The sequence below is a fragment of the Pseudonaja textilis genome, chromosome 14 (genome assembly GCF_049901715.1).
Source record: "Pseudonaja textilis isolate UNSWEBS1 chromosome 14, rPseTex1.2, whole genome shotgun sequence".
NCBI classification, from domain to species: domain Eukaryota; kingdom Metazoa; phylum Chordata; class Lepidosauria; order Squamata; family Elapidae; genus Pseudonaja; species Pseudonaja textilis.
Window position 1 is genome coordinate 8,177,093 of NC_142003.1, and position 21,485 is coordinate 8,198,577.

The window sequence follows — 21,485 nt, forward strand, 5'->3', positions numbered from 1 at the left end:
GTGAGATCTCACAAGTCCAAGGAGGTTGAATTGTAAACAGCTTCCCTTCACTGTAAATACTCTCCATTCATTGTAAATACTCGTCCTGAAACGAAACTAAACAGCTGGGCTTTTTTTTAACCTCCCGTCGTCCTGGCTTTCTGACCCCGTTTTTCTTTCCGCACAGCTATGAGAAGTCTGACACCCATAAGTTTGAAGTGCCTCGCATGCTTTCAGAGGATTTGCAGGCCTTGGAGTCCTACGTCAACAGGATGAAAGATAAGTGAGTGTCAGCCTGGCCAATCCTCTTTGAGAAGCTGACTCTGCTGCTAACGGGGTCATCCTCGACATTACGGCCACCGTTATTGAGCCCAGACTTTCTGTGGATAAGTGAGACCAGCCGTCAAGTGACTTCTGTCCCCTTCTACCACCTTTCTGGCCACCGTTGTTAAGCGGATCGCTGCGATGGTTCAATTTGCACTACGGCAGTTAAGGGAATCCGGCTTTGCTCTCAGAAGGTCGACGAAGGGGATTATGTGGTCCTTGGGCCACTGCAGCCATAAATATCACCCGATTGCTGAGCGTCCAAGTTTTTGGTGACCATGGGGATGCTGCAATGGTTGTTAAGTGTGAAAAACTGGGGGGGGGGGGCAAAGTCCTCTTTTTCCATGTAACTTTGGTCACTAAATGAACATCTGTAAGTCAAGGATTTCCTGGGTTTGCCTGGAGGTTGAGCTAGAACTGCTAAACCCGTGTCTTTCCTCCCCAAATGCCAGATTTGCTCTCTATGAATAGCTCAACACTTTGCGGAGAGGTCATCCATCTGGATTCTGATTGATTGATCGATCGATTGATATCCACCCTCTCTCCCACCCTTTGTTTTTCCTCCTCCAGAGGTTTATGGAAATGGTGGGCTCAATATCTAGAAGGCCAGGCCGACTTAGAAGCAGCTTTCAAATATTATGAGCTGGCTCAGGATTATTTTTCCATGGTCCGTATCCATTGCTTCCTGGGTAACATCCAGAAGGTAAGTTTGCTTTCTTTTAACAGATTAACAGAGTTTGAAGGCATCTTGTACTGTAGGTCATCTAGTCCAAGCCCCTCTGCCCAAGCAGGAGACCCTACACCCTTTCTGACAGATGGCAGTTCAGTCTCTTCTTGAAAGCCTCCAGGGATGAAGCTCCCACAACTTCTGAAGAAAAGCTGTCCCATTGTTCTCACGGTCAGAAAGTTTCTCCTTATTTCCAGGTTGAATCTCTCCTTGTTCAGTTTCCATCCATTATTCCTTGTCTGGCCTTTGGGTCCTTTGGAGAATAGCTTGATCCCTTGATCCCTGGAAAATAGTCGATCCCATCTACTCTTTCAGAGTCCCAAAAGTGCTTTTTCCAGAGGCAACTGGACTTTCTTGGGTTTTCCTTGAAAACGTTTCGCTTCTCATCCAAGAAGCTTTCTTCAGTTCTGAAGAAGCTTCTTGGATGAGAGGTGAAATGTCTTCAAGGGGGAAAAAACCAAGAAAGTCCAGTTTATTTAAAAAAAGAAAAAGAAATTAAAACAAAAACAAAAAACAACAACAACAAAAAAGCACTTTTGGGACAGCTATGACCTGGATGACGGAGACTCTCCATAGTTGTTCCCTCAGAGGTGCCAGTGTGTGGTTCCAAGTGGAGAAAGCACTGGCTTTTGTCTCTCTTTTTGCTTCAGGCTGCCGAAATAGCAAACGCAACAGGCAACTGGGCAGCTTCTTATCACGTTGCCCGTCAGTATGACAGCCGCGAGGACATCAAGCAGGCGGTGCACTTCTACACCCGGGCTCAAGCGTTTAATAACGCCATCCGTTTGTGTAAGGTACGGGCAACTTGCAACGTGTTCTGACCTCGGCTTCACAAAATCACGAAGCAGGCTCCTCGTCCCGACAACCCCCCTTTTGATTAGGCTAATGTGAATTCCTCTCCTTCACATCCAGCAAAGTCCCGGCAAACCATCTTTCAAGAGGAATTGCAACCACAGACCTTATCAGGCTTGGAGAGCTGCCAGACTGATAGCTTCCAAGCGCAATGCTGTGCGAGAAATACTTGGCAAGGAGTCTCTGAGAGTCACAAACAAATCTTCACACTCATTAAAGGAACTAATTGTCTCCTGCAAACACCACCACTCTTTCGTTCCTCTTTATTTCGTATGGGAGAGGCCATTCACCAGCCACCTGAGCCTTTACTCCCAAGTTGACACTTGTTCCTTAAGTGTTCCCTTCTTCTGGCAGCTCTGTGCATGCGCATACTGGGAACAGGCTCCAGCTGTTCTTCTGCCTCACTGACGTCCAAATCCGAAAGCAGCTGATAACTGTTGGATGGCCCTGTCCCCATCTCTGCCTCCGACCCAGAGCCCTCGTCAGAGCCTTCCCCAGACTCCAGGACTGCCCCATGTTCCTCCCCAAACTCTCCAAGTCTGCCACCAGCTCCACTGCCTCTGGCGGCCCGCAACACAATGATCCCCGAGCTGCCGAGGTTACTATTGTAGACTTTCTGAGTTGTGCTGGGAGTAGCGACTTAGCAATCTCCATCAAAAGGTGAGAGGTTTCCACCCGCCGGATGAGGCTGAAGACCCTTCTGAGCCCATAGCCCAGCAGAGCAGATGTCCTGAGAAGACGCCACCAGGACCAAACACAACAGCTGGGCTGGTGGCCACAGGATCGTGTTCCTTTTGTCAAATTTTGACAAATTACAGCCCCGAGTTCTGCCAGGGTGACGAGGTGTCTAGAAAAGGGACGGGACCTTTTATCACCTGACTCTCAAATTACAGTCGGTCCTCACTTAGCAACGAGCTTCTTAAGCAACTGTTAGGACAGTGATGAAAGAGTGACATTCCTCCCATGTAGGACCTTTGCAGGTCTGTAAAGCAAAGGAAAGCTGAAGTAAGATCGTCAGCACAGTTGCAGTTTTAGAAGAAAAACACTGGAAAGAGCCTTTTAACCATGGAAAAACTGAAAGTAGATTTGTTTGTTTGCTTAAAACCAGGAAAACCAGCTGGACGACCAGTTAATGAACCTGGCTCTTCTCAGTTCCCCAGAAGATATGATAGAGGCTGCCCGCTACTATGAAGGAAGAGGAGAACAAATGGACCAAGCCGTGACGCTCTACCACAAGGTATTCCTTCACCCCCGGGTGGATGCAGAGTATAGAATATAAGAGAGTTGGAAGGGACCTTGGAGGTCTTCTAGTCCAACCCCCCCTTGCTTGAGCAGGAGACCCTATACCATTTCAGACAAATAGCTGTCCAATCTCTTCTTAAAAACCTCCAGTGTTGGAGCTTCCGCAACTTGTGGAGGCAAGCCATTCCACTAAATAACTGTTCCAACCATCAGGAAATTTATTCTTATTTCTAGGTTGCTTCTCTCCATGATTAGCTTCCACCCATGGCTTCTTGTTCTGCCTTCAGGTGCTTTGAAGGATAGGTTGACCCCCCTGTTCTCTGCAACAGCCCTCAACTATTGGAAGGCTCTTACCATGTCAACGCAAGTCCTTCTCTTAGTTAGACAGGACGCATCCAATTCCAGCAACCGTTAATCATCGGGTTTAGCCTCCAGTCCCTTAATGGTCCTTGTTGCTCTTCTCAGCATTCTTTTCTAGAATCTCAACATCTTCTTTTTTTTTTTTTTTGGCTCTCATGGTGACCAGAACTGGACATAGCAGTGATTGAAGCTAAAACAAATCCCGCATCGCCATGAAGAAACTTTCTCGAGGAAGATAAGAGGCTGCTAGAAACTCAAAATCTCTCTCTCTCTCTCTTTTTTTTTTGGCTTGACAGGCTGGGCACTTGTCCAAGGCTCTGGAGCTGGCCTTCGCCACCGAGCAATTTGCAGCCTTGCAACTGGTTGCAGAAGATCTGGATGAGAAGTCTGACCCAACCCTCCTGGCTCGCTGCTCCGATTTCTTCATCAAGCATTCTCAGTATGAGAAGGCCGTGAAGCTGCTGCTAGCTGCCAAAAAGGTAATGTAGATAGATGGATGGATAGATGGATGGATAGATGGATGGATAGATATAGATTAGATATACATGAGAGAGAGAGAGAGAGAGAGAGAGAGAGAGAGAGAGAGAGATGGATAGACAGATGGATAGATAAGATAGATGGATAGATAGAGAGAGAGAGAGAGAGAGAGAGAGAGATATTAGAGATATTTTAGATAGAGATATTAGAGATATTAGATATAGACAGATATAGATATAGATAGATGAGATAGATATAATAAGAGATATAGATAGGTATAGATATATAGATAGAGATATAATTATTAGATAGAGATAGATAGAGATATGATAGAGATATAGATAGGTATAGATATATAGATATAGATAGATATGGAAACATATGTCTGAAATTCAAAGTCTAAAGTCAACCAAGAATGGGGTTTCTGGTTTTTTTTTTACACCTTGTTTCTTTCGGTCTTCTGGTCCCTTTCCTATGCCAGTTTTGTTACTTCATGCCAAAAATCCTACACCGATTAAAGATGCGGAGTCTTCTTTCAGTCATGTCTCAACCTGCAAGGTGGTGCTAGAAATCGCCAACTTTTCAGCGGTGGCTTACACCAAATAAGCTTGCCATTGAAGTTGGTGAGCATATTAAGGTGTCCTTCTCTTGCTGGAGGTCTTACCAAGCTGGGTGTGAAGCGCCCGGGACATCAGGGGATTCAGGCAGTTCAAATGTATATAAATTTATTACAAGCTTAGGTTCTCTACAACAGCCGGTCATCAGGCAGATCATATTAGTGGTCTGTGGGATTTAAAATTATGAGTGAATGGTCCCCGAGGTACGAAAGGTTGGTGACCCCTGCTCTACAAGAAGCTGACCAACTAGCGGTCAAGGGAAATGAGTGGGATATAAGAAAGGCATTCAAGGTGGGCTGGACTCGGAACTTTTGCGGGCGCTCAGGGATTCGTGACTGATGACGTGTTTGACTCCTCCTTCAGGCTCAGCCTGGTCATGTCCTACATGGCGTAACTTGATTCTCTCCTCCTACCAGATGTTTTAGCTGAGTTGGCTCTTACCACCCTTCTCTCTGTGTCCCAGTACCAGGATGCCCTGCAGCTTTGCCTGATGCAGAACCTGACCATCACTGAAGAGATGGCGGAGAAGATGACCATTTCAAAGGACTCCAAGGAACTCTCAGAGGATTCCCGGCGGGAGCTCCTGGAGCAGATCGCCGACTGCTGCATGAGGCAGGGCAATTACCACATGGCCACCAAGAAATATACCCAAGCAGGAAACAAGCTGAAGGTAAGAAGGTGGGAGAAAGGAGACCCTCAGCTCCTTTAACAGTCCTCGACCTACGACCACAATTGAGCTGTCTGCAGGATATCGATATATGGGTATTCAATTGTTAGACCCAGTTCAACTGTCATGACAGAACATGACCTAAAGAAGCCCCTGCTTGGAGTCTGTATTGGATAGATGTTGTCATCAGAATAACAGAGTAAGAAGGGACGTTAGAGGTCTTCTAGTCTAGTGATCACCAACCAGCGGGACGGAAAATTTTGGTGTGCGCAATGTCCCCCCCCAAAAAAACAATTAATCCTTGAACACAAGGCTGCGCCGCCCACACGCCCCACCTAACCTCTGGCGCCCCCACCCTTTGGCCGAGTGCAAACCTTACCTTGAGTAGAGCCACGCGAGCTGGAACTGGAAGGTAAGACCAATGGCGGGGAAGGGAAATCCGCCCCGGGGTGGCTTGCTGACATTGGTGGGAAAGTCGGTCCCATATTCCAGAGCTGCTGGAGTCACAGGAGTGGCCCTTTGGTCATCCCGGAGCAGCTCCTCCAGTCCATGGGAGGCCGGTGCACCCAGGTGGAGGAGTAGCTACTCCAGGATGACTGAAGGGCCAGTCCTGTGACTGCTGCAGCTCTGGAATATGGGTCCAACTTTCTCAACAAACGTCAGCAAGCCACCATCAGTCAAAATGCATATTAGCGGTCCGCGGGATTTAAAATTATGAGTTTGGTGGTCCCTGAGGTCCAAAAGGTTGGTGGCCCCTGTTCTAGTCCAACCTCTGCTCAAACAGGAGACCCCATACCATTTCAATTGGCTGTCCAATCTCTTCTTAAAACCTCCAGTGATGGAGAGCCCCCAACTTCTGAAGGCGAGCCGTTCCACTCATTAGTCGTTCATACTCAAGCTATATCGTGTTTGATTTTGACTTTTTGAACAGTATCAGAGCCATATGGGCTCTTTAATAAACTTTGCTTTAAACGAAGTGCTTTATAGGGGTTGAAAGATGTAGCATCTTATAAACGTAACTGAAACACTGAGTATCTCTTTAGGTCTTTGCATCCTACCTTCTTGCTCGCGCTTCCTGAAAAACAAGCGGCCTCAATTCTAACCCCCTTATACTGGTCTGTGACCGTAATGAAGATTGGATTTGATGCCCCTCTACCCCTTTCGTTGTGTAGGCCATGAGGGCTCTGCTGAAATCCGGCGATACCGAAAAGATTGTGTTCTTTGCTGGCGTCTCGAGACAAAGGGAGATTTACATCATGGCTGCCAATTATCTGCAAACTCTGGACTGTCGCAAAGATCCAGAGATCATGAAGAACATCATCAGCTTCTACACCAAAGGAAGGGCTCTGGACCTCTTGGCTGGCTTTTATGACGCATGTGCTCAGGTGGGTGAGATCCTACCTCAGATCCTCCATGCCAACCATCCCAACTTGGGTCAGTTAGGGAAGAAAGACTCCTGGCCCACGATTAGCCAAAAGGATGCTTTACTAAAGCCATGGTGGTTACCAAAGAGGCAAAGCTGGATCTGAGATTTTCGCGCGCAAAAGATATAGTTAACTTTCCCTTGTTCTGGGCCAAACCCCAGCTTATCAGTCATTGTCCAATCAGGTGTTAACAAAATATTTAGGAAATGGTCCATCTTCACGCTTGCTTGCTGGCTCTGTATTCTTTTGGTGTGACTGCCATGCCCCTGTCAGGATCTGATTCAGAGGCTGAGCAGCTGACAGGGAGTGGGAGTGTGGCTCCATTGGCTGTGGAGGAAACTGGGGAAGGGCAAAGTCCGGCTGGGCCGAGCAGGGGAGAGGTAGAGCAAGGGAGAGGGAATTCGGAAGAAGACCCAGGCCCACCCCCTCTTCATCCTAGGGCACCCAGGGAGGAACGGAGGAGAGAGCAACGTGGGTTGCATGGCTTATGGGGAAGGAAAGGGCCCTGATTCCCTTCATTAACTGCAGCTGGGAACACAATGTTTAAAAAGGGAGTTTGTGTTCCAAAGCATGAATGAATAAAAGTATAGTCAAATGATACCAACGTATTTAATATTGGATTGAAAATATGAGATCATATACAATGTAATTGTAATTAAAGACTACGAAATGGAAGCACAAAACAATTTGTAAACCAACCGGCACACTGTATGGAAGATATATGGAAGATGGCCTCATGTTTTTATGTTTTGTTTGTTTATGTTTGTTTTAAAAACCAATAAAAATTTTATTAAAAAAGGGGGGGGGGGAGGAGTTTGCGCACAGCCACTTGTTGGAAGCAAATCGTAGAGTTTCCTTTGTTTGTCAAGGCTTCTCTGGGTTCCTGGCGTCTTCCCAACTGTTGTGTGTTTTGCTGCGCTTTCAAGTCTGCAATTCCTTCTCCTGCCCTGTCAAGTTAATTCCTTCAGCTTGGTTTGTGTGGATTTTTAGTTACAGTTTGTATGTACTTTGTTTTTGGACTGAATTTCCTCCACTCAAAGGCTGTTCTGGGAGAGTTTTTTTTCTTCAACGGAAGGTAACCTGGACATTGAGGGCCAAGTTGGAGGTACTAAAGGGACTCTTCTTAATTATGTGACTGTGTTGTCTTTGTGCCACGCCCCTTTGGATCATCGTAATGACCTTTAGGTGGCTGGTGCTTCCCATGGGACAGTGCTGCTTCGTTTTAATTCCTCTTGAGTTCTCTCCCTACATTCTCTCCCCCTCCACATTGCTCCCTCCACCCCCGCCCCCATTACTGATGTCAGGCTGCCAGCTTGCGACGCTTCGCTTAGCAGAACGGCAACCGGTCCCCAAGAGAAGCAGAAGAAGCAACCGCTCCTCTTTCCTTCCTTGCAGGTGGAGGTGGATGAATTCCAGAACTACGAGAAGGCCCTGGGAGCCCTGACCGAGGCGTACAAGTGCATGTCCAAGGCAAAGACGCGGAGCCCAGTTGACCAGGAGAACAAGCTGGCGCACTTGCAGAGCAAGATGACCCTGGTGAAGAGGTTTATTCAAGCCCGGAGGTGAGGAGGAGGAGCCCCCTGAGTTCTTTACAGCAACGTTTCCTCAACCGTGGCATCTTTAAGATGGGTGGACTTCGACTCCCAGAATCCCCCAGCCCCCAACGCTGCTTTATAGTACAGGGAGTCCTCAGCTGAAGGTCACAATCTTAAAAATCTCCAATGATGGAGCAACCCCACAACTTCTGGAGGGCAAGTTGTTCCACTGGTTAATTGTTCTCACTGCCAGGAAATTTCTCCTTAGTTCTAGGTTGCTTCTCTCCTTGATTAGTTTCCACCCGTTGCTTCTCATCCTGTCCTCAGGTGCTTTGGAGAATAGCTTGACTCTCTCTTCTTTGGGGCAACCCCTGAGAGACTGGAAGACTGCTATCATGTCACCCCTGGTCCTTCCTTTCATTAAACTAGACATACCCAATTCCAGCAAACATTCTTTTGTATGTTTTAGCCTCCAATCCCCCAATCCTCTTTGTTCCTGCTATGTGTTTTTTTCCCCCTCTCAGGCTTTACTCCGAGGATCCCAAAGAGGCCATCAGGCAGTGCGAACTGCTCCTGGGAGAACCGGATCTGGACACCACCATCCGCCTGGGGGACGTTCTGGGATTCCTGGTGGAGCATCATTTGCAGATGCAAGAATTCCAGATGGTGAGCATCTCCAGGGCCCATAAGCCACTTCAATGATTCTTATTCAGCAGCGCCCACAGCAGAGGTGGCATTCAGCCGGTTCTGACCAGTTCTGGAGAACCGGTGGCGGAAGTTTTAAGTAGTTTGGAGAACCAGTAAATCCCACCTCTGACTGGCCCCGCCAACCCCATCTCTTCTCTGCCTCCCATTGAGTCCCAGCTGATTGGCTGGGTCTCCTTGGGTTGCCCTGCACAGGAGAATGGAGCTGGAAAGCAGGTTAAGTGGGGTGGGGAGGGAAGGGGGATTTTGCGGTATCCTTCCCCTGCCACGCCCACCAAGCCACACCCACAGAACCAGTAGTTAAAAAAAAAATTGAATCCCACCACTGAACCACAGCCCTGTTCGTTGCTATGGAACTGTACGGCTGCAGATGCTGGCGGGAGGATAATTAAATGCTTCTCTATGTTAAAAAATGTAAACATTCCTAGATTATTCTTCATTTTCCTGTTTATGCCTGGCGTTGGTTTGGACAGTACGTTTTAGTGATTCGCCTGAAATTTTGAGTGCTCGGAAAGTATATGCCGTTTTTATGTTATAGGATGTGTGGCAAAATAACTGCCAGAAAGTTGTACTGTGTCCAATTGTTTTAATGTTTATTCAATCATTTTTTTTAAAAAAAAGTATATACTGCTATTATAGGTAGCCCTTGAATTAGGACCATAATTGACCCATCGTTAAGTTGCGGGTGTCATAAAACAGGTAGCCGCCTGATCAGGCCCAATTTTATGACTTTCATGGCAGTCGTTAAGCGAGCCCCCTTGTTTGCTATGGGTCATTTTTTGCTCCATGGTGTAAAGGAAAAATGTCATAAATCGGTGGTGACTATGGGGTGCTGGGAACTCTTAACGTGGACCAGTTGCTGAACACTCAAAATACAGTCAGGTGATTGGAGAGGTGACGGACCAGAGATGGATATTCAGCAGGTTCTGACCAGTTCTGGAGAACCGGTAGCGGAAATTTTGAGTAGTTCGGAGAACCGGCAAATCCCACCTCTGACTGGAGATTTTACAGTATCCTTCCCCTGCCACACCCATCAAGCCACACCCACAGAACCGGTAGTAAAAATTTTGGAATCCCACCACTGTGACGGACACCAGAAGTTTAAATCTGGATCGTAAGTAGCTTTTTTCAGGATCCATTGTAACTTTAGTCACTAAGCAACCTGTACTTCTAATTTCCTCTATGTAAAAGTAGGGAGATTCGAGATACCATGCAAGAGATTCTCCTATTTGCCTTTTGCAGATTTTTTTTAAAAAAAATTCTGAATCCCCACGTCTCTTGTCCATCCTGAATAACTGTCAGTCTTTGGTGACAGGACCTGGGGAGAGGTGTATAAATACAATCAATTCAGGCCTCGCTGTGCTACAGTATTGTGGTACCTCTTCTCCCCCACCTGGATGGACTAGGACAGAGGAAGTCAGAGGAAACAATTATGTAGGGCCATCTGGAGAAGAGATGATTCACACGCTTCCAGCAGGAAGCGTCCGCATGGCCCACTTTCAAACAGGGAAGCCAGAATTACCAGGCCAAAAGGAACTGCTCTTCTCAAACCCCCAGGTGCTCTCTAGCGTTTCAGCGGAGAAGAGACAGCGTTAAAATACGCAGCAGATTCAGCGTACGGCTGTGTGCCTTATTTTGTTGGGAATGAGAGTTGGAAGAAATTGTAGAAAAGACCAGCGCAGCGAGGTCCGCCTCTTTCCCATTCCCATGGCTGTCCTGGATCATGGATTAAGGTTGCACCAAGGCTTGTGTGATTGTTCTTGCGTACGCCTTCATGACAAAGGCCTCTAGGTTGTGGAGAAATTGCTTGATGGAGTTGTGCTAATTGCAAATGAACATGGATGTTTAACTTTAAAAAAAAAAACAACCCCAATTCCACAGGTTGGGTTGGAAACCGATTTATGGATTATTAGCCTGTTGTGTGAAGCCAGGTGATTGCTGATTGCTCTACAAACCATGGCTTAGCTCCACGTCTTCTTTCTGCGAGCTCTGTTGTTGACAAGAGAAATTGGTTCTCTTCTCAGCTTAAACGCACGAGAGGTAGTCCTCCACCTACGACCACATTTGAGCCCTGTGGCTAGGCAAGACAGCCTTTAAGTGAATTTTGCCCCGTTTTAGGACCTTTCTTGCTGCACCTGTTACGCAAATCACTGCAGTTGTTAAGTTAGTAGTAACACAGCTGTGAAAAGAACCTGGCTTCCCTGTTGACTTTGCCCGTCAGAAGGTCACTCGGCAAAGGGGATTGTGTAACCCCGGGACATGGCAACCGTCATAAATAAGAGCCAGTTGCCACGCATCCAAACTTTGATCACGTCACCCTGGGGATGCTGCAGTGTCCTAAGTGTGACCAACAGTCGTAAGTCACTATTTTCAGTGCTGTTGTAACTTCGGTCGCTCAACAAATGATTGTAAACCAAGGACTGCCTGTATGCATTAATCCAGGGGTCTCCAACCTCTGGTCCGTGGACTGGCAGCGAGCCACAGCATGCCAGTAACCGGTCCGTGCAAACAAGCGAAGCCCCCTCCGCGGGATGGAGGCAGCGTGCAAAACCACGCCTCCTCCGGTCCGCAGAAAAAAAACGTTCTCCGTGGAACCGGTCCCTGGTGTCCGAAAGGTTGGGGGCCACTGTATTAATCCAGAGTGCAAAGTAAGTTGGCCGAGGCCTCTCCGGCTTCTTTAAGCTTTCTGGGTTGGCCTCGGATGGTGGCAGAACAGCCTCTGAACACGATCCCTCCTTTTTCAATCAGGCCTACCGGTACCTGGAAGACATGCGGAAGAAAATCCCCTGCGTGAATCTCAACTACTATGTGAACCAGCAGACGGTCGAGGCCGTGCACAGAGGGCTGGGCATCCCCCTTGGCCGAAACGCTGCTCCAGAGAGGCTTCGCCACAACAGCGTGGAGGACAAGGAGATCGAAGAAGTGGCCGACGAGGCCGAGCCCTCCTGAACAGCTCAGCGGGGACTGGTGCGGGGGCAGAGCGCCGTGTTCCGGGCGTGGTTAGGAGAAAGACAAAACGGACTCCGCCTTGCTCTGTTGTAATCCTTGTGATCCAGTCGATCCTTGGAATCTGGGAGGTGTTCGGCATTCCCAAAGCCACAGGTTTTCACCTCCCTTTTTCAAATACTCCCGAGACGGTTCTGAAGAGATCTTCCTATTTGTAATTAAATATTTTAGATACACAACTCGCTTGTGTCTTTTTGTGCGGCCTTAAGTCTGAAGAGCAAGAGGTTGGGGATGGCAGAATAGTAGTACAAACTAGCAGGCGTAAACTAAATTCCAGGCCATCTTAAAAGGCTCCAGTCTGGATCGGCCCACTGGGACCAGAGATTTAGTCGACCGAGCTTTTGCACTCATGCTAAAGCCCATCCTAAGGGAACTTCTCTCTCATCGGAATGTGTGCTTTATGTGTAGTACTTATGTGATGCCTGGTTAGATGTGGCTTCTTATTGGTTGATTGGGGTGTTGATGGCCGGCTATTGGCTGTTGTTTCCTTGGGCTGCCAAGTCCTTGGCTCCTCGGTAAACCGGTATTAAATCAGCATTCCTGTTGACTGTTTTGCAGGCATCAAGTCATTTCCCTGGACATTTTTGTACCTGCTCAGCCAACAATCTGAGTAGCTGCGAAATTGAACGCATGTCCTAAAATTAGGCTTTCCTGTTAAGAAAAGATCCCCTTATACGGTATTTGTCAAAAGGATCCACTTTCTTTGGCCACAAGAACCCTTTGTAGAAAACGGACCCTTTAGGAAAATTGAGCCTGTCCTAGCTCAACACGGCTTTTAATAAAGTTTTTCCACCTTTATTTGGCTTGGGGAAAATACACAGTCCAGCTCACCCTACTTCAACACCCAGAGGATGGGCATCATTCAATTTGTACTTGGAGCAAATGTGGGGGGGGGATTTCCCCCCTCTGGAAAAATGTCCTGCAGTTCTAAAACTTTGCTTTGGACTTTCAGTAAATTGGCCAAGACCATTAAATAACTAGGACCAAATTTACATGTCGGTTAGCCACAACAGGTTGTAAGTGCCACACGGAGCCCAGATCTCTCTCCTTTCCAGCTCCGTGCTCTTTTGTTCCTTTCTCGTAAAGGCCTGGGGACATTTGCAGCCACCTGGCTTTTTAGAGAGTATCTTTAGGAGCAAGCGGTCTTATAACGCCAGAGGAGCCGTTTCAAGCTTTTTTTTCTTCAAGTTTTCCATCAGGAGCAGATTCTGCATCGCTAAATTTCTGCAGTCCCCATCTGGGTCCTTCTCGGCGACATCTATTTAAAAAAAAAAAAGGAAGAGACAGAGAAGAGAAGAGAGAAAAACCGACTTGAGGAAATTCCTGTGAAGCATTAGTCGAACTGTCAAGCGGAGGAACAATAAACGGAAGTGAAGCTGGATACGAAAAGGGTATTCTGAGTTTGAGTGCATTTTATTTAGCAACTTTTATGGCGTTGTGTTCTTCCCCTTACAATCGTTAACTTTCTTGGCAGTGAGATCAAAAAAAAAAATAATTCTATTTTTTACACCACAGATAGTCCTTGACTTACGACCACAAGAGAGCCCAACATTTCCGCTGTTAAGTGGGACATCAGTTAAGTGAGTTCTGTCCCATTTTACGGCCTTTCTTGCCACAGTTGTGAAGTGAATCAAGGCAATGTTAGAAACCCCGTCATTAAGTGAATCCATTGGATTTGCTTGTCAGAAGGTCACAAGAGGTGATCACATGACCCCAGGGACACAGCAATGGTCATAATATGGACTCATTGCCAAGCCTCTGGATTTTGACATGGTCATGGGGACGCTGGAAAGATCGTAAGTGTGAAAAACGGCCACAAGTCACATTTTTCAGTGCCGCTGTAACTTTCAGCGGTCATTAAATGAACATTACAACAAATGAACTGTTGTAAGTCAAGGACTACCTGTATTTTCCCTGGCCACGTGGCTGAGTAAATATTGAGGATGTTCTGGTTCTCATAAACATGATTTTCATCGGAAATATAAGTAACTTCTTATTGTTGGTTCCCCCATTAAATACCTTTTTCTGCAAAATATTAGTCGTTATAAGGGATTTGGGCATCCTTCCAATGAAGACGCATTTATTTATATTTCCTATTTCTTGCTTGCCGTCTCCCTCCGAGATTCTCTTGGAAGACATCCAAGAGGTGAAGGGTGAACTTCTACTCTTGATCTCCCAGAGGTGCCCTTTTTTAAAATGGACACCAAGTCTGCAATAAGAAACTCAACACAGCCTTCCCCAACCTTGGACAGCCAATTGAAATGGGATAGGATCTTCTGTTTGAGCAGGGGGTTGGACTAGAAGACCTCCAAGGTCCCTTCCAACTCCAGTTATTCTGTTATTCTGATTGGCCTCAGCAAAGCTTCTTCAGCTATGAAGAGATATGCACTCCTTTGTATGATGGTGCATAAACAGTCCTTTTGGACATAAATGGTCCAAAATACAAAAAAAAAGAACCAACCCCCACTTATTATACAGCAATGAATCCAATCCTTTTCTTCAGCCCCCGCCCCCAGAGATCAAAATATGGGGAACGGAGTTCCCACGGCCCCTTCCCCACAATTGTAACGGTTGAAAACTAGGAGAGTTTTCTGCAACTTTGAGGGAGGAAGCACAGGGGAAATTTAACAGTGTAATCCCCAAAACTTTAAACAAATACAACCACAACAAACCCCCCTTTTCAGGTTAAACTCTTAGTTCAGCCCTTGCCTATGAGATGTCCTCCCCACTTCACTTCATCGCTACAAGAGGATGATGGCCTGCCCTCTCTCTCAAAGTTGGGTTACAGGCCGTATCTAAGGCAGCCAAAGCTTGCCCCCCAAATGGGTGCTTTGAATGCTATGCAGAAAACCTAAGAGAAATCAAAATGACCGACGTCTATGGAGATTCTCAAGCCATCCAGTTCATGGTTGCCCCGGAGGTGCTTTTTTGCAAGAGGCAACTGGACTTTTCTGGTCTTTCTTCGAAGACGGTTTCGCTTCTCCAAAAAACATCAGCGCAGCTCCAACTTCTCCATGAAATTCAGAGCGGAAGAAGCTGCGTGGATGAGAAGCGAAACGTCTTCCAAGAAAAACCATTGGTGCCTTTCTACTCTTCACCCAACAAGGATGCAAAAGCCGCCATGAAACACATCTTAATCTGCTTGAGTTCTGGACCGAGACAGCTGTTGGTAGGTGGTTTGGAGGGCGCGGGGAGAGCAACTCTGTGTGTGTGTGTGTGTGTGTGTGTGTGTGTGTGTGTGCAGCCTGGCATCTTTGTTCCTGATCCGCTTGCGACGTGGAAAACCAGGATATGAGACCAGCAAAGTCCCCAAAAGCGTGAGGATATCCTGTGCGCCTAAGTCGAGCACTCGACTCCAGCACCAGGTCAAGCTGGGTACATGACTCACTCCCACAGCCCCCGCGCTCTCTCTTGCTAAAGCGGCAGGAGACTTTGAGAAACCGGAGCTAAGGGCGCAGGAAAGGCCATCATCCACAAGTGCTCCCAAATTACGCCAAACTGCTAAACAAATCAAAAACGATTGGGGTTTTCTTTCAATGCTAGGGACCTCAACCCAAGGGGCAAATTCGCTCTGCTCTATTTTCCTGCCTCTTCTGCCCGCTGTCAACCCTGAAGTCGGCTGAACGGTGGCCATTTTCCTTTTTTTATAGCTTCCCTCTAGGGAGGTGTCTCTTCTCACTGCTTCAGGGCTGACACAGGGCTGGAGCTAAAGGGACAGGGAGGCGGGGTGTAGAGATAGCTGGGGTGCTGTAGCCAAAATAAAACTATTTCCCCTGGGAATCAAGGACGTTGGTGCAGGTGTTCGAGAGGCGGAGACTGAGGTCACCTAGCAACTGGACGACATGGTGATTGGACCGTGTGACTGGAGACTCCGGTGGGGGGGGGGGGGAGTGACAAAGTTTAACTTTCAACCGGGTGCAAAACTGGCGGGAACTTAGAGCTGGTTTTTCACCAAGAATGTGCCATTTTGATATGTCCCAATAAAAACGTTCTGTGAGGAATTTGCCTGCCTCGGAGTCCTTATTGAATGGGATGTACCTTGACATCCGCTTCTCTTGTTAGCCCGGAAGTTCCTGTGAGAAATTTACTTTTATTTTTATTTTTTTTACACGTCAGCGTTCAACAGTTGTAGCATTGTTCTACGGTACCCCGCCGACAAGCAAAAATGTTCATCTTCCATTTTGGCTGTACAACAGAATGACAGAGTTGGAAGGGACCCTTGGAGGTCATCTAGTCCAGGGGTCCCCAACTCCCAGGCAGCAGACCAACACTGGTCCATAGCCCCCACCCCCAGGAACTGGGCCATGCAAGCGAGGTCGTGCCACTCCTGTCTCAGAAAAAAAAACGCTCTCAACCAGTCCCTGGCCCCCAAAAGATTGGGGACCGTTGTTCTAGCCCACGCCCCCTATTCATGCAGGTGTCAGGGTTCCAGGTAACAGACCCAACACCATCCAACCTTTGAGGCCCAGGTGTTCCTCCAAGTACAGGTTTATTGGCATATCTGGTGAAAAGCTGAGTCTGAAATCACACCCTGGTCAGCACTTCTTTCCTCTCCTTCCCATCGGGCAGGAGATATAGAAGCACAGCCAGCCGAACAAATAGGCTGAAAAATAGCTTTTATCCATGGACTGACAGACTTCTGAACGCAACATAAAACACCACAATTAGGTTTAATATGATAGACTTGCAGGGCCAGCGCAACAAGCAACACGTTCATACCAGTGTAATATAATATAATGTTACATACATACAGATATAGGGGAAAGTGTGTTAGTTATTACTTATTTGGGTTTAGGGATTCTATTTCTTTCATTTATTGAGTTATTCAGGTGTATTTTGTGGGGGGGGGAGGTTGTGGGGGGGGCTGCACCAAGGGAGGCTCATTTCAGTGTCATTGTACACGTTTGTGCATTGACAATAAACGTTTGATTTGATTTGAGGTCCCACGGTTTTCCCCACCCGAATTAAAAGTCAAAAGTTCTTTCCCCCCGGTCCACGTGTCCATCACACAGTCCAATCTGGTCACAGCCTCAACCCCAGTTGGTTCCAGTCCACGCCTTCCCAGCGCCTGGTGAAATTGTCCTTGGTTCCCGGGAGAAAGAATTTTATTTGGGTGACAAGTCCCCGGCTCTCTCTATTCCCACCTGGTTCCCACAGCTCCTGCTGGGGCACCCCTGAAGAGGCTCCCAAATGGCTGACAGCAGGAGGCCCTATTTATGAATCTTACACTCCCCGCAGGACAAAACTCTTCCACCCGGAGCATCGAACACCCCGTGTTTTTTTTGCCCAGACTCCTGACTGGCTCAAAATGTAACTCTCGTTCCTTTCGGTTCCGATGTTCAGTTGAAGACAGTTAAGGGGTTCCCCCAACTTGGCAACTTTTAAGACTTGTGGACTTCAACTCCCGGAAGTCTCCAGCCAGCTATGCTTCTGGGAGTTGAAGTCCACGAGATGCCAAGTTTGGAGACCTCTGAGATTGCTGACTCGGCGAGGTCGGCCCAGAGGAGGAGGAAAGCTGCTTTCTCCGTCGTGTCATGGGAAAGGAGGATTCTTGGTGGCCTCTTCCCTTTTAAGGGCACAGGACATGGGCTCCCGAGGCAGGGATCAAAGGAACGGCTTTGTCAAACGTTACTTCCTCTCCGTTCCCCCCCGTGGGAAGCCAGCTTGCTTCCTGCCGATTCCTGGCATCTCACCCTGCTTCAGGAGTGAGAGGTGCCTCCAGGCCCCATGCTTGGTGACCTTCGGGCCACGCGGAAGATCCCGTCGTTCATTCCCTCCCGGAGCTTGAGCGCCAGGAGAAACCAGCCTAGTTGGAGGATGTGCCAAACTCGCTATCCATTCTGAGGAAACGGGCTTCTGCCCAGCATCAAACCACACACACACACACACCAGCTATGGGGGTTCAGGAAATCGCAACCGTGTTTATTGTAAAGGTGGCCCAATTTGGGGTCAAAATGGCTCCTCTTGCAAGGACCGACGGCTGGTGCAAACAGGCCTCGGCTGTGCTCCGTAGGAGAAGCTATTTTGCATCTCCGTGAGATCAGAGCCAGTAATGGGATTCCAAATTTTTTCCTACCGGTTCCATGGGTGTGGTGTGGCTTGGTGGGCGTGGCAGGGGGAAGGATATACTGCAAAATCCCCATTCCCTCCCCACCCCCCTAACCTGCTTTCCAGCTCTGTTCTCCTGCGCAGGGCAACCAAAGAAGATCCAGCCGATCAGCTGGGACTCGGGAGGCAGAGAAGAGATGGGGGTGAGGCCAGTCAGAGGTGGGATTTGCCGGTTTTACGAATTCCTCAAAATTTCCGCTACTGGTTCTTCAGAACCGGTCCAGACCGGCTGAATACCACCTCTGATCAGAGCCACTGCAGGGAGATCTTCTCCACTACATACAGATAGTCCTCGACCAATTGGTGGCCGTTCCAAGTTACAATGGAACGGGGAAAAAAGGAACTTATGGCCGTTTTTTCCACACTTACGACCGTTGCAGGTCAAGTGAGTTACATTCGGACGTTTGGCAGCCGATTCACATTTATGATGCTTGCCGTGTCATGGGATCCCCTCTTGCGACCTCCTGACAAGTGAAGTCCGCGGGGAAAGCCAGATTCGTTTAACAACCGCAGAGATTCGCTTAACAACGGTGGCGAGGAAAGTCGTAAAACGGGCAAGGCTTGCCTAATGACGATCTCACTTAGCCACAGAAACATTGGGGGGGGAGGGGGTCCGTTGCGGTCATAAGTCGAAGACTACCTGTATTATGGCCTCAGAACTCCTGGACCAGCCAAGCTGGTTGAATCTACTGACCTTCTGGCAGGTGGCAGAGTTTCTAATTCTGGCAAAAATGTTCCTTTCCCAGATAGATCTCCTTCCTGTCTCGGGGTTTAATTGCTAACTCTCTTTTTGCTGCCTCCAGCTCCCTTTTCAACGGCAGCTCCTTTCAGCCTTGTTTAAGAAAAAGGTTTAGCTGAGATACTTTTTAAGAAGTGCATTCAAATTGCAGCGTTTCAACCTTAGTTGTGTCTGCCTTTGCACACACAACTGCTTTGGTTGGGCTTAGCAAGGCCATTGATCACACTGATTTCTCCGCCCGTAGCAGTTGTCTCAGGTTGGCACTGAAAATGCGCTGCGCCTAGCTAAAGCTTCAACGGAGATAACAAAACGTTTGTAACCTTCTCCTTTCCAATGGCCCCGTTTCCCCAGCTTCTTCTCACCTGCCAGCCAGGCTTGAGTCTCTAGAATTTCCTCCGTCATGTCATCCAGAAGGTACTCAGCAGGTACACTGAGGAGTATGGAGGAGACTGAAGACAGGAGGCCATGCCGTACGTATCTGCAGAAGGATGAATGTATGCAGGAATAGCAAGAGCCCTTAGACTTATATACCACTTCACAGTGCTTTTACAGCCCTCTCTAAGCGGTTTACAGAGTCAGCCTGTTTCCCCCAGCAATCTGGGTCCTCATTTTACCCACCTCGGAAGGAGGGAAGGCTGAGTCAACCTTGAGCCTGGTGAGAATCGAACTGCCAAATTGCAGGCAGACGTCAGGCAGCAGAGGCATCCTGCAGTACTGCACTCTCACCACTACGCCACTGTGTCTCAAAGAACAGGCCATATTATTTTGCTACTGAGAATACCAGCCCAGTGCCTGAATGTCTATTTTGCATTCTAAAGAACCCCGGCTTTGTACGTCTGGATCGAAATCCCAATTTTTTTTTAAACTGGTCTTATAGAGTAGGAAATATTACAACGCCCACAAGTTACAATAAAGCACCTTTCCTAAGGGATGCACCCTTGTGAAAAATTCAGAACAAAAAAGGGAACAGAGATCCCCCCAAAAAACCCTACTCTACGTTCTCTTGACTTCTATGGATGGAAACTAATCAAGGAGAGAACCAACCTAGAACAAAGGAGTAATTTGCCGAGAGTGAGAACTATCTGTGGAATGAGTTGCCATCAGAAGCTGTGGGCACTCCATCATAGGAGGCTTTTAACAAGAGATTGGACAGCTATTCATCTTGAATAGTATAGAGTTTCCTGCATGGGGTTGGACTAGAAAACCTCCAAGGCCCCCTGCACAATACTGTTATTTTGTTATTTTGACTTTTGTAAAAACTAGAGGAAGGCAGTAACGACTTCAAATTTTTCCCTTGGCTTCAGGCTTTCCACTCTCTCTCTCTCTTTTTTTTTTTGTAAATTTATTTATTTATTTATAAATAAAATAAAATATAAAAGGCTTTCCACTCTTAACGGCCATTCCTTTTCTGTGCTGGAGAAAAAGGAACATTCAGAGCTTTAGTGGAGATTGGAGATCCAAGAACAGAAAAAAAAGAGGAAATTAGGAAATTACAACAAACATTTTGTTCTTCTAGGCTGTGGATTTTTCCTGTACTGTTCAAACTCGCCTAGGTCAGTCTCTCTGCTAGCTGGGGAAATTTGAGAGTTGACATCCACCCATCCTAAAAGTCCCTGAGAAGCACAGTTTTAGGTATTCATAAAAACTTACGTGTCGGTGTGGAAACGCAGAGCCCAGACAAACTCCAGCAACGCCTTCCCCATTGCAGGCGTTATCTACCCGAGAGAGAGAGACAAAAAACATGTAAGAGAATACAGTGAGGGGAAAAAGAGAAGAACCTCAAGGAGATGCAGGTAATGGAAACCAAGATGGTCCGGGATAGGAGACATCCTCAGGCAGAAAAACCAAAGAATGATAACGTTAACACGAAGGAAAGGGTTCGGCTGCTATTTCATCATAAGGAAGCTGAGATGGGCCATGTGTCAACTCGTAAAACATTCCTATGCCTGTTTTCGAGTTACCATAAACAAGGGGAGGGGGAGGATATCCGAAGGAGCAGTAGGCAGTTTAAAACCAGAAGCACATTCCACCCTTATCTTACAAAGATTGTAGCTAGGCTACCGGATCTTCTGCCCATGAAAATCCTTCACTGGAGAACATGATTGAGGACACCCAGCCCGGTGAAGGTGCTTCATTGGAGAATCTGATTTATGATACACCCAGGGAAGAGGGGGGAGGGGAAACAGGGTCACAGGTGACTGTAAATTACGTATGCCAGGGTTGGCTTCATTGAGGTTAATGCCAACATGTTGCTCCTAATAAATCTTTGGAATTCTTTTGAAGCTTGGCCTGAGGTTCATCATTTAATTAGGGCAATCGCCGGAACCCTGACACCATGTCCATTCTGCCTAAGGCCTTGGTTTCAGGCAATAGGAGCTGTGTCCACCCTCTGAAGGTTCCCATGCCCCCAATGGCAGAGGAAGCAGAGGCCACTTTCAAAGCCCATGAGAAAGCTCTCCATTCTTCTCACCGCAGCATGGAGAGCAAAGTACATGAGAATCGCCAACGTGTGCACCAGTCGTCCTAGGACCAGGTGATCGTCCCCCAGAAGGTCAAAGGTGGTCAGAGGCCTGGAAGGCAAAGAGAAAGCACATGTTTTGATCGGCTTAGCAAGCCATGGGCCGGGCAACAGTTCCACTTGAGGTTCACCTCGAATCATCTGAAGCTCAAGGTGATACAGAGGTGGGAAACTATGACCCCTTTATGACTCTTGGACTTCAACT

General features: G+C 47.6%; 2 protein-coding genes across 3 annotated transcripts in view; one reads left to right on the forward strand and one right to left on the reverse strand.

The window, feature by feature from the left end:
* The window catches only part of IFT140 (intraflagellar transport 140), a 76,592-nt gene extending 64,498 nt beyond the window's left edge, over positions 1-12,094 (forward strand). For both annotated transcript variants that reach the window (XM_087912406.1, XM_087912407.1), the window contains 10 exons: positions 167-262; positions 874-1,006; positions 1,681-1,824; positions 2,991-3,119; positions 3,781-3,963; positions 5,042-5,248; positions 6,418-6,630; positions 8,065-8,231; positions 8,729-8,870; positions 11,658-12,094. In XM_087912406.1, coding sequence (XP_087768532.1) covers positions 167-262; positions 874-1,006; positions 1,681-1,824; positions 2,991-3,119; positions 3,781-3,963; positions 5,042-5,248; positions 6,418-6,630; positions 8,065-8,231; positions 8,729-8,870; positions 11,658-11,858 — 1,615 coding nt within the window. In that variant the 3' untranslated portion in view covers positions 11,859-12,094. The remainder of the gene's footprint in view (positions 1-166; positions 263-873; positions 1,007-1,680; positions 1,825-2,990; positions 3,120-3,780; positions 3,964-5,041; positions 5,249-6,417; positions 6,631-8,064; positions 8,232-8,728; positions 8,871-11,657) is intronic.
* A 605-nt stretch (positions 12,095-12,699) lies between these two features.
* The window catches only part of TELO2 (telomere maintenance 2), a 28,669-nt gene continuing 19,883 nt past the window's right edge, over positions 12,700-21,485 (reverse strand). The window contains exons 18-21 of the mRNA XM_026704199.2: positions 21,233-21,332; positions 20,413-20,477; positions 19,125-19,240; positions 12,700-13,173 (exon numbers count right to left, since the gene is read on the reverse strand). Coding sequence (XP_026559984.1) covers positions 13,061-13,173; positions 19,125-19,240; positions 20,413-20,477; positions 21,233-21,332 — 394 coding nt within the window. The 3' untranslated portion in view covers positions 12,700-13,060. The remainder of the gene's footprint in view (positions 13,174-19,124; positions 19,241-20,412; positions 20,478-21,232; positions 21,333-21,485) is intronic.